Source organism: Podarcis tiliguerta, assembly GCF_965153285.1.
Source record: "Podarcis tiliguerta genome assembly, chromosome: 6".
Classification (NCBI taxonomy): Eukaryota; Metazoa; Chordata; class Lepidosauria; order Squamata; family Lacertidae; genus Podarcis; species Podarcis tiliguerta.
In genome coordinates this window covers 26731235-26743444 of record NC_139539.1, presented here as the reverse complement: position 1 = coordinate 26743444, position 12210 = coordinate 26731235, and the positions used below count along the sequence as shown (strand labels likewise).

The 12210-nt window shown below is 46.8% G+C and overlaps 1 protein-coding gene across 9 annotated transcripts in view; it reads right to left on the bottom strand.

Annotated features, from left to right (window-relative positions):
* Positions 1–9275, bottom strand: part of LOC310680353 (uncharacterized protein) — a 339545-nt gene extending 330270 nt beyond the window's left edge. For 2 of the 9 annotated variants that reach the window (XR_014512726.1, XR_014512727.1), the window contains exons 1-3: positions 7080–8507; positions 4980–5800; positions 1324–4286 (exon numbers count right to left, since the gene is read on the bottom strand). Coding sequence is in view for 7 of the 9 variants with exons in the window: in XM_083446973.1 (XP_083303099.1) it covers positions 3676–4286; positions 4980–5800; positions 7080–7126 (1479 nt within the window). In the remaining 2 variants the exon portion in view is untranslated. The other 7 variants (XM_083446976.1, XM_083446978.1, XM_083446974.1 and 4 more) reach the window with 7 other exon arrangements.
* Between the last annotated feature and the right edge of the window lie 2935 nt (positions 9276–12210).

Here is a 12210-nt window from a genome sequence, read left to right as displayed (position 1 = left end):
TCAATGTGTGTCCCCTTAATGTAGATTATTATATGCAAGTAATTGTACTGCAGTCACTGGAATCATAGGTATCTAAAATCACCTCTGTGCTCCAAGCACAAACTGGCTCAAATACCATTACTTCATCTGAGGAACTGTAGTTTTGTGAGGCTTAATAGAGATCCCTAGACTATTTTCAATTTCTTCTGTAGGCAAAATGCAAAAGATAGCTACACTAAGATGGAATTGTTTTAAGATGATTTTTTTATTATTTCCTGCATTAAAATGCCTGAGCGACTCATTTCACAGAATGAACCTAAGCCTATTTATTAAAATGTAATGATAGTTGAGTTTAAAAGAACTTCAAATGATACTAAGTCTCTCTGCCGCCCCCCTCACCTGAACTGCTGGACATATATGCATACATGTTGTTGTTGTTTAGTCGTGTCCGACTCTTCGTGACGTCATGGACCAGAGCACGCCAGGCCATATGCTGGACATACATACCAAATGTTAATAAATGGTCACCACTTTGAGTTTTTAGTATCCTACTTTATTGGTAGGGTAGCCATGTAAAAAATGTCGAGAGCTTTTTTTAAAAAAACAAACAAAACAAAATTAGTATTACTTAGGTGAAGCATAACCCTGATCTTCTACAGTAGAGATCCCAGTTACAACTAGGCATTGAGAAACAAGAGCACTCTGCACTTTTCAGTGAAAAGTAGCAGTGCCTCTTCAATAGCATATGAATGTATTGGCAATACTCTCACACACACTTTTTAATCGCAAGTTCCGTGAGCCCCACACTACAGGATATGTGGCATTTTGATGCTGTCTACTTTGTTCCTTCCTTCATGGCCTTCCTGAAAATGTAGCAGGCTGGCACAATCTGCTTCGTAGAAGGCATTCTTCCCTCTCTCTCAGCATGCAAAGAGGAGGTAGGGCTCCTTCTCTGTAGCCGTCGTGGAAACAGAAGCTGCTAGCCCCTTAACAGGCTAGTAATAATTGGGGCCTTAGTTGCAAGGCTGAAATAACCAGCCCAATCTTTGGATGCAGGCCTCTAGTTCCCTAATACACATTTTTTAAAAAATGGGTTGCTTGTCTGAAACGACCACATACTTTGTTTAGGAATCAATGTGCCCTTCACCTGGGGTGGTGGTGCACAGCGCTTTCAAATACAGTGGTACCTCAGGTTAAGTACTTAATTCGTTCCGGAGGTCTGTACTTAACCTGAAACTGTTCTTAACCTGAAACACCACTTTAGCTAATGGAGCCTCCTGCTGCCGCCGGAGCACGATTTCTGTTCTCATCCTGAAGCACTATTTCTGGGTTAGAGTCTGTAACCTGAAGCGTATGTAACCTGAGGTACCACTGTATAGGAATGAGGACACTCAGCCTCACCTAGGTCAGTTGGAACTGTTTGCCATCATGGGGACTGGGACTCTTGTCAATCCCTTTCCCCACTCACGTCCACACAGCGACTGCAGGCAGGTATTTGCAGTTGCAGCTGAGAACTAATACAATTTACATTCCCCATAAAGGAAATTGTAACGGGAGAAATTCCAGCCTGCACAGTGAGCCTGTCAGGCCAACTGCATTGGTTTGTGAGGCTAATAATCTTTTTTCTGTGCAGTCATAGCTGCCCACCTGAAGAATAAGAGAGGAAGGGGCAACTAGGAAGGGAGACGAGAGCGTTTCACTCTTCCAATATCTAGACATTGGCATCATAATCAAAGTTGATTGTCGGTACATCTCGGGGCTTATGAGCAAAAGTACTTTTCACTCTGCACAACATTAACTTATGGAACTCGCTACCACAAGCAATAGTACTGGCCCCCAGCTTGAAGGCTTTGAAGACAAATTCATGGAGTCTGATTTCTCCACAAGCAATGGTCAGGGACAACATAAGCTTTGAAGAAGAGGAGGAGGAGTTTGGATTTGATATCCCGCTTTATCACTACCCGAAGGAGTCTCAAAGCGGCTAACATTCTCCTTCCTCCCCCACAACAAACACTCTGTGAGATGAGTGGGGCTGAGAGACTTCAGAGAAGTGTGACTAGCCCAAGGTCAACCAGCAGCTGCACGTGGAAGAGCGGGGAAGCAAACCCAGTTCCCCAGATTACAAGACTACTGCTCTTAACCACTACACCACACTGGCTCTCTGAGTGCCAGATGCTGGGGTTAAGCAAGATTTGGCTGTCCCACTCATACCCCCACCTTCTGTGCTGCCCAGAAACAACGGACAGGCTAACACTAAAGACACAAATCCTGAGTTCAGGGGTGAGGAACCTTTTTGACTCCATGATTGTCCTCAAGGGCCAATTTTGACAGGGAGCAGGCTGTGTGCCACCACTGCAGGATTAACCCCGGAGGTTCTCCACCCCTGACTTAGACACAGAATCATAGAGTTGGAAGGAATCTGCCAAAGCCATCTAGTACAACCCCCTGCAATGCAGGAATCTCAAGCATCCATGACAGAAGGGCCATCCAACCTCTGCTCAAAAACCTCCAATGAAGGAGAGTCCACAATGTCCTGAGGGAGACTGTTCCAATGTCAAACAACTCTTACTGTCATAAAAGTTCTTCCTGATGTTTAGTCCTTGATCTCCTCTACAAGGTTAGTGGTTGGGAGGAGATGAGCTTCATAGAACTATCAAGTGCAAGGAGTTCTTTGAAAGCCAAAGGTTTGCTTTGCTTCTCTTAATAACCCATGTTGTCCTGCATGAGCTACAAAATGGAGACCATTGCTCTGTGCACTCAGGTCTATCCCTCCTCCAGCTGTAGCCCAGCTGTGGGGAGCTTTGGCCCTCCAGATGTTGTTCAACTACAACGCCCATCATCCCTGGCCATTGGTCATACTTGCTAGGGCTGAAGGGAGTTGTAGTTCAACATCATCTGGAAGGCCAGAGGTTCCCCATTCTTATAACCTGCAAAGGAAAGAACCACCAAGCTTGGGCTTTGATCTTGCAAGAGCAGCTACCGCAACCACATTAAAAATGTTCTATTTTAGTATTTGAAGACTATTTTTGTTTGCCAATAAAGACATGGTTTCATTGAGACAAGGGGGGAAAAGAGCCCATCGCTCACCGTGCATTTCACTGATTTTAACAACAACTTGTTATATATCAACAAAGAATGTTCTCTACTCATTTATATCAGTTTCGCTGTGCACAATGATTCACAGTCATTAAATTGCTCATCTTCAAAACCACCAAAGCAGTGCAGATTATTTGTATTGCGCATTTGGAGAGAGGAAAAACAGCAGCTGACAAAGGCCACCAACCAACTTCAGGGCTTGCAGAGATTTTGAACCAACCTTCTCTGTGGCCTAAGCCTAGATCTGAACCACACTTACACAGTTCAGTGGGGCTTTACTCCCTAGCAACTGTGCACGGGACTGCAGTCCGAATTGCATAACGAAGCAGCAGAATATGGAGCAAGGGACAGAACAGTGGAATGCCAGTGAACTCTACAGTTTTGTCATCCTAGGCAAAACTCATCCTTCCCTCTTCTATGCAAACATACCTTCAAACTGAAATTCTGGCTACATTAAAAAAAAAGAGAGATTTGTTACAGCTTCCACCAACCTGACTTTCCCCCTCAAAGGAGTTGGTTTTGTTTTTTTTTAAAGGATGAGTGTCTACCCAATGAGAGCAAAGAAGCATGTTTGAGGGATTGTCAAATGATGAGATTCCACTAGTTGCCTTCTGTTTTTATTTTCTTTTTCTCTGGCTGGCATTCCTCAGCCTCGCTGGGAGCTGGTGATTCTGGAGCTTTGGGAGCACTGGCGTGGTGGGCCCCCAAAGCGTTTGGAGCATGGTGCAGCGCCAGCGGTGGCGGCGATGATGATGATGATGGGAGCAGTACAGAGGTGCTTGGGGAGGAATGCAGAGGCTGCCCTTGGGATGTGGAGGGCACTGGAGGAGGTGGCGCCCTGGTGGCAAACAACCGTGCCAGGTTCTCCAAGGCAGCTGTTTGCCTGTCCATGGCATCTGCGATCCGCCTGGTCGACGTCTCCATAAGAGTGATGAGTTTGTCCATGTTTTTGGTGGCCTGGCCCACATGGCTTGCGAGGATGCTCAGCTCCTCCTTGCGGGCATTGCTCTCCCTGGCCTGCGTAAGCTCAGACGTCTCCCTGTGCCTCGAGTGCAAATCGGACAGGGCGCACACTAGCCTGTCGCCCACTTGCGATATGGCGTCCACGAGGTCCGAGGCAGCGTCGGGTTGCTTCCTCTGTTTCCTGCTCCAGTGGTTGCTCGCTCTGTCAGTGTCGGCCAGAGGCCCCCTGGGGAAGGAGCTGGATGGGCCTGCAATGGAAGACAGCAGGAGTTAACAAAACGGTGGCGTTCTGCAGGTGGCCAGCAGCACACCAGATGCCAAAAGAAGTTAAAACAGCAGCAGCAGCCTACACTTAAAAGCAGAGAGGAACCTGTGGCCTTGCAGCTGCTGTTGGGCCTACAAAACCCATCATCACTGACCATGCTGGCTGTGGCTGATGGGAGCTATAGTCCCAGGAACATCTGGATGGCTCTAGGTTCTCTTAATTTCAGCCAGTGTTCACTAGGGCTTAGCTCTGGAGCATGCCCAACAATGCTAAGGAGACAACCTCTGACATTTGTGTGGATCATGCCCCCTCACTAAGTAGCTATAGCCAAACCTCATACATTTGGGATTACAACAGGGATGGGGAACCTGTCATCATTACAGGTCATTATAACATTATTACAACTCCCATTATCCATGACTATTGGGTTATGGTGGCTGGGAGTTATTGGCATTGTAGAATTTGCCATCTGGAGGACCACAGGTTCCCAATCCCTAGATTGCAGGGACAGGCTTCTAGTATATAAGTGGAGTCCTCCCAGCACATCTCAGAGGTGGTTTTTTTTTAAAAAAAGAAATCAAGCTCAGCCCAAACCACCATCTTAACTTAACCCACCTAGGTGACATTGCTCAAAAGCAATGATCTTTGAAACAGGAGTTGAATTCTCAAAATTCACCTGAATTGACAGCCGAATGGCTCTCTCCTCTAGCACTGGGGAAATGGGGCAAAGCCTCATCACCTGCCAGGATGTCGTCTTCTCCGTGCTGCTCCCATTCATCATCTGGAGATTGGGCATTCACGGGGTCGGAATCCATCCGCGGGTCTTGAAAATAGCCATTTGAGTCATCAGCAGGCTCTGGGATGGAGGCTTCGTCATCGTCGGAAACGAGGACGACGCTTAGTTTTTCGTTTTTCTCCTGCTCCAGCCCCAGCTTTTGTGCCTCTCGATTCCTCCGATCTATGGAGAGGGAGACTTTGGATACCACCAGCCCTTTGTGCATGCACAGGAAACTATTCAAGGAATCATAGAATGGCAGGGCACGTTGGCCACTCACAGAGGAGTTGTTTCCACAAACAATGGCCTTGTACCCTCGCCGAAGCTCTTTGGCACGCAAACGGCACTGCTTCATATCCCTGTCATAGCCGTATTCCCGCATCCGATCAGAGATCCACTCATACTGAGCCTCGTTGCGAAAATTGGTGGCCAGCGAGGCTTGGACTTGGTCGTCGCCCCAGATCTCAATGAAGGTCCGGATTTCTTCATCAGGCCAGTAGGGGTTACGGTGGCGGATGCTCTTTCTAGGAGCAAACGGCTGGATGTTCATATTCTCCCTTGGCAGTTGTTGCTGGTCACGAAGCAGTGACTTGGCCCCTGCAGACAAGGTACGTTTTGCTGATATGTAATACCTAGAGCGGAGATTGTTCAGCTCTTGCAAGTTGTTCTGTAGATTCTTTAAGAGTTCGTCATTACCAGCCATTATTTTCTTTCTGCCTCTGCTGCCAAAAAAGAACCCACACCAGTTAAAACCTCACAGGCATAGCAGAGGTTATTCTTTCCCCTTTAATTGGTTTTCTGACCTTCAGAGAGTTATTTGGCAAGTGGCCCCGATCACGTAAACTATCAATTTAGCTTAGGAACACAAACGTGCCGTTCTCCCAGTTACAACAGGCCCCTTTTAGAAGGATGTACATACCTCTATTGCTGAACTGTTTGTTTATATGTATTGTTGTTTGTATGTTCTCCTCCCTAAGGAGAAATACAGGTGTTTTGGGAAATGATTGTAGGCTACAGTACTATACCAACTTACTTGGAAACATCATTTATGTATGTGAGGCTTGTTTCCAAACAAACACGTAGAGAGGATTGCAAACATTTATGGAGAAGGCCATCAATAGCTACTAGCCCCGTTGGCGATGCTCTACTTCCAGAGATGGGTGCAGTATGCTTCTGAATTGCTAGGACTCAGAAGTGCAGGGAGTGCTTGTAAATTTTCCATAGACATTTGGTCAGCCACTGTGAAAATAGGAAGCAAGACTAGATGAACCTCTGGCTTGATCTAGCAGGGATTTTCTCATGTTCTAATTTGTCTCACATGGACAGACACCTCCAGTGGGTCCCTGGGTTTTTGAACTGACATGGGGTCAGTGGAACAGCCACACAAATTTAGATCCTGGACTTATCTGGGAGACAGGGCTATTTAGAGAAGCATGGGGTTTATGAATAATGCAATTAATGTTTTTTCTTCTGCACACCTGACGTATTTGGGTTTTGCTCTACCAAAAAAGTCTGCCTGCAGGTCCAGCTCCAGCTGCACCACTGCATGGAGTTAGCTTGTATTTTAGCAACTTGTGTGGCAGCCACAGGTGACCAGGAATTCCATGCAGGCAAACAAGGGGGCTGGTGGAAGAGGAAAGGATTTATTCACAGTCTACTTCCTTTCTGTGCAAGTCACAAAGAGAGGGATGCCCTTTTCTCTACAACTATCACAGAAATACAGACAGCTGCCAAAGGAGGGGTGGATTGCTCCATCACTCCCCTGCCAGTCTATTTGGTAGATCTTTTTTTTTTACTAGCCAGCCAAAAAGCCACAAGCCTGCATTTCCATGCAGGTGATGGAAGATAGGGCTTCCTCTCTTGATAGGTCAGCACGGAGACTCAAAGCAGGCTAGTATAATTTTTTGCAGCCTAGATTAATTTTATGGACGTCGAAGTCTAAAGCCACATTCTGTGTTGCTTTACTCAGAAGTAAATCTCAGCAGGTCCAATGGTACTTACTTGAAGCAAGCCTGCATGTGATGCAGGCCTTGTTGAAACAACACCATCTCACTTTATTTGGGAGTAAACATTTGCATCACACAAAAGACTTTCTGAGCTTTAGGTTGTGATTTTAAAGACAAATTTGGAAAGCAAGTGCCATTCAGGCAATTGAGATGTACTTCCAAGTAAGCAATTCAGCACAAAACAAAAGCATGCAAATGTTTCATTTCCCGGTCAGAGCTCACTCAGCCATGTCAGCAGAACATAAAAGCAAGACATTAGCTAATGTAGACACTTAAGAAGATGACAAATAAGCCTCACTATTAGCCAAAAGTCTCTGCAGGGATAACAGAGTAAGGCACATCTAGTGGTCTGTTCTTATAGGGGTGGGCAAACTGGATCTAGGATGTACAGACAACAGGAGGGAAAATCACATGGTGGAATGCTCCTTCCTTCAAAAACCTTCCATGCCTATAGAAAACTAGTTGCAAGAAGGCTTAGCTAGACTTCGCTTTTATGGATGGGCATTCAATTATGCCAGCCTCCATCTGTATCTTGAGGTGGTACAGCCCAGACACAGGTTTACCTGCATCTGAGCCGTACCACTTGAAGCCACAGGGGGTGGCTTGCATAATTGAATGATTGTCTATATTAGTAAGATAATAGTAACAGAGAATTAGGCCTATATAGCTAGAAGGACCCAGGAATGAACAGGTCTCCAGTACAGACAGCTGATATATGACAGGTTGGGCATGCAAAAATTACTGGAAAGCTCCCTTCTTGAACTCACACCTTGAGGGTGAATCTACAGCTTTCCGGAAACACTTCTGCAAAATAAAAACCCCACCAGGCTTAGATAGCTGTCTAGCCAGCAAAGATGCTACCAGTTTCCCACATTAAGTTCAGCCTGCAGTTATTTCCACCTGCAGTACTCCTAAGGTACCCCTGCAGCACAGCTCTGGCATTTCTAACACAACAGAGCGAAACAGAGTCTTTGGGTTTGCAGATCAGTACCACCAGACTCCAAGAAGCAGGAATAAATCCAAGGGGCTTCCTCCAAAACCCCATTTATAAGAATCCCTCCAAAAGCCACAATCCCTTTTTAGCTGAGCAGCAGATGCAGATGGCAGATTCTCCAGCAAACTGAACACCAGACTTTTCACAGGGTATGTGAAGACGAGCATCATTTTGCATCTCATGGGGAACTTGAAATCTGGAGTTGTGGTTTTTTTTTAAGTACTGGAAAACAACAACTCTGGGGTGCAACATTTAACTCTTCCTGGTGTCTGATCCTGCCCCTCCTCCAAGCAACAGACCTCCCCTCCCTCATCCACTTCCAGGGACACCCAGGGGTGCTCTCCGGCGTTTCGGTGCCGGCCAGGGGTTTCCCAAAGCATCCCGACCCTCCCAGCCGCCTTCCCCCAAAAGCTCTGCCGCTCCCCTAACCCACAGTCGCACACTTACTTGCAAGTTCCCGGCTCGCTCGTGGGCATGCAGGCCGGCTGCGATTGGCTCCCCCGCGTGACGGGCGCGGCGCCCGCCCAACCAGACGCGGCCTTGGGGAGGCAGGACGAAGCAGAGGAAGAAGGCGGGGAGCCAGCGCTCAATCGGGGAGGCGGGGAGGGGCAAGAGTCAAGCCCGTGACTGACGTGCGGAGCCTCGAATCAGAGGGCGGACAATGGGGAAAGGGAACTAAGGGGGTGTAGGAAAAAATAGAAATAAAAAGTAGTTGCAAAAGAAGAGAAGCCGCAAATAGGAGCAAATGCATTTAACGCTGGTTAAGGAGGGGATCTGCGATCACAAATGTTGCAAAAGCAATAAATGGATGAGCATGAACAAAAGCAGAGGTTGAAATGGATATAAAACAATATTATTATTTTTTTAAAAATCACCTTGCAAACTGTGTGAAGCATTTGGAGCCGGGCTGGCGGGGCGGAGGGCGCAGCAAACTTCAAGGAGGAGCAGCAGCAGAGCTGGCCGGGAAGCGGAGCAGCACAAGTTTGATGGTCCCCAGGCAGGCGGGCAGCGCTTGCAATTCAAATAAACTTTCCCTTCCCACCATGCTGAGAGAGGCCCATGTGACCATCAGCAGCCAGACCTCCGGCCGTCCGAGGGGTGGGGCTCCGGCGGCGCTTTCGGCCGCGCGGCGAGGGTCATTTGGAAGTTAATCCCCTTGTCGTGGCTTTGTTCGGCGGAGCTCGCTCTGCTGGCGATAGGCGGCTCCGGGTTGCCAGGGCGGGGAGGGCGCTCAGCTCCCCCCCCCCCCCAGTATTTTGCAAACAGCCTTTGCCAAAAAAACAAAGCAAAAACCAAATGCATATTCTCATCCACAAACATTTCCCCCGGGAAGGAAGCAGTCATAGAATATGCCCGACTCTTAATAAAACACCTTGTTGAATTCGGAGGCGATTTACTCTCGGGATTGCAGCCTTGTCTGCTCAGACGGACGCCCTATTGAATTCAATGGAGCTTCCTCCCAGGGTGGTATGGTGCTGTGCGTTTTGAAGCAAGTCTTCAAAAGTTCTCCAGAAATTTAGGGCGCCCCATGCACCCCACCAAGGAAGTGGCTTGCTCAAACTACATTCTGTTAGATGCCACCAGTGGCGTAGCGTGGGGGGTGCAGGGGGGGCCGGGCGCAACATTTGGGGGGGGCGCTCGCAGTCGCAGCTCTCTGCCCCTACCTGGCTCCACGGGTTAGGGGGCGCAAATTACTTGCCTTGCCCCGGGTGCTGACAACCCACGCTACGCCACTGGATGCCACCCCAGTCTAGGAGCAGTAAGAGACTCCAGGGGGGCACGCACACAACCGGATTCTGTTTGCTTGGAATGCAGGTCAGCTGAGACGCTGATGTCCTTGGAATAATATGGATAACCAAAGGATGTTGACCAACTTCTCCTTTACATCCATTGTTTATCAGCCAAAGCTGACATGGAACATTTTTGGGTCACATGCCGCTACTGAGAATTCTAGAAGGAAAGCTGGGCCTTAGAAGAGTGATGAGGAACCTGTGGCCTCCCAGGTGTTGTTGGACTCCAGTCAGGATGGCCGGTGGTCAGGCGTGATGGGAGTTGCAATCGAGCAATATCCAGAAGGCTACAGGCTCCCCATCTGTGTTCCAGAAGTTTCACCAAAGTTATCGCCCTGATACTTCACAGAAGGGGAACCTATAGCTCTCCAGATGTTGCTGCAGTATAGCTGCCATTATACCTGGCCATTAGCCATGCTGTCTGGGAGTTGCAGTTCAGCAGCATTTGGAGGGCTACAGGTTCGATATCCCTTTTTTAGAGAGACTGACCACCCAGGACAGGCATTTTCACAGCCATCTGTTCTACTGAGCCTCAGGTAACATCAGTTCTGTTTTTTTGCACTGAATTGTCCCCCCCCCCCACTTTAATGTAGTATTTCACTGATTGCAGACAAGCATTTAGGGATGCCACCCAGATCTGATGGAATAGAAAGACATTCCATTATTTCCCCATCACCTTGCATGCTGCCTGTACTTGTGTGTGCTGAAACACCTAGAGAAATACGTACCTGTAGGTGCAATTATGTATCTGTGTGCACAATGACTTTGTTGCTGCAAGGCTTTTACTATGATCCCCTAAATGGTGGTGTTCTTCACTGGAAAGGTTGGCCAATCAACATACCTGGTACAAGGGGCCCATGCTCTGTTGATTCTTCATCCCGAAAGGAGTATCTGTAATTCTCAGGCCTTGTGAATTGAAGCAACCTTTGCAATCTAGTATCGTCTTACTCATTTCCCACTTCTAAGTATGCTGGGAATTCAGAAAGGTTCATTGTCAAGCTTTCTAATGGGCAAATTTCAAAGCGGTGGATAACTACCCCAGTTTTATAATCAAGATGCCATATTCCTTAAAAGCAGCTCTTCAAATTTCATCTGGAAGAGCCTTGACCAATAGTCAGATTTTTTTGCTCACCCACTCATCTCAGTAGAAAGTTAGCACTCTGAAGTCCTGGCTATGCCCTCAAGGATAGTATTTAACTAGTGGCTTCTTTCATCACTGTCATGTTAACAACCTCCCCCACTGAAGTTTAAGCATTTTAACCTCACTGGGGGAAAACACCAAAAGTACTAAACCATATACAGTGCTGTTTTTCTAGAAGAAGAGGTGCCAAAAGTCACCACAGAGGCCTCCCTTGTTCCCCTATAATGGCAATGTCTCCCACCTGAGAGGTGCTGGAACTGAGTTCCAGCTGTAAAAAAAAATAAAAAAAATAAAGCTCTGACTGCATACATCTTAAACAGCAATGGCAAGCTAGTAATCTCATGAATTCAGAATTATTCCCCACAACTTTCACAACATGTCCTTAAATGTCTAATTCTTGAAGATGCATGACGTCAACCTGTAACTTAAACAAGCCTAGAGTGCAATTCTACACATACCCGCTTAGAAGATCTATTAAGTTCAATGAAATTTACTCCCAAGTAAGTGTTTATAAGATTGCAACCCTGGAGTTTTACGTTAATCCTATGATCAACAAAGAATTCAAACCAGAGAGTGTTGTGTTAAGTAGTTTTGATCTGTTTGCTTTCGAAATGACAGATCTGCAGAAATGATATCCTGCAGATGAATACGAATGAAAGCTTTTCAGACATAACTGTGGTGTGGCTTCTGTTTTTTATTCTGACTGCATTAAGTGACGGTGCCCTTAGAAGCCAGAAGCCAAATACAAAGTATTCTCACTGTTACGATAACTTTTAAAATACTATTGATTTTTTTTCAATCCAGTCTTAGGATTACTTGAGGGCGTGATTTATGATCTTTTGAAATTTGCAATTTGTGGTGTTGCTAATGGCCTCATTCATCTCTCTGTTCTGTTCTCACACCCCACCCACATTTCACTTCAAATCGAGACCTCTTCATTCTCACAAATAACAAATCAGGGATCTCATAGTTTCGCTGTTACAGTCGTACCTTGGAAGTCGAACAGAATCCATTCCAGAAGTCCATTTGACTTCCAAAACGTTTGAAAACCAAAGTGCAGCTTCTGATTGGCTGCAGGAATCTCCTGCAGCCAATTAGAAGCCCCGTCAGACTTTGGCTTCCAAAAATAGTTTGCAAACCGGAACTGTCACTTCTGGGTTTGCAATGTTTGGGAGCCAAAATGTTCCGGAATTGAGCTGTT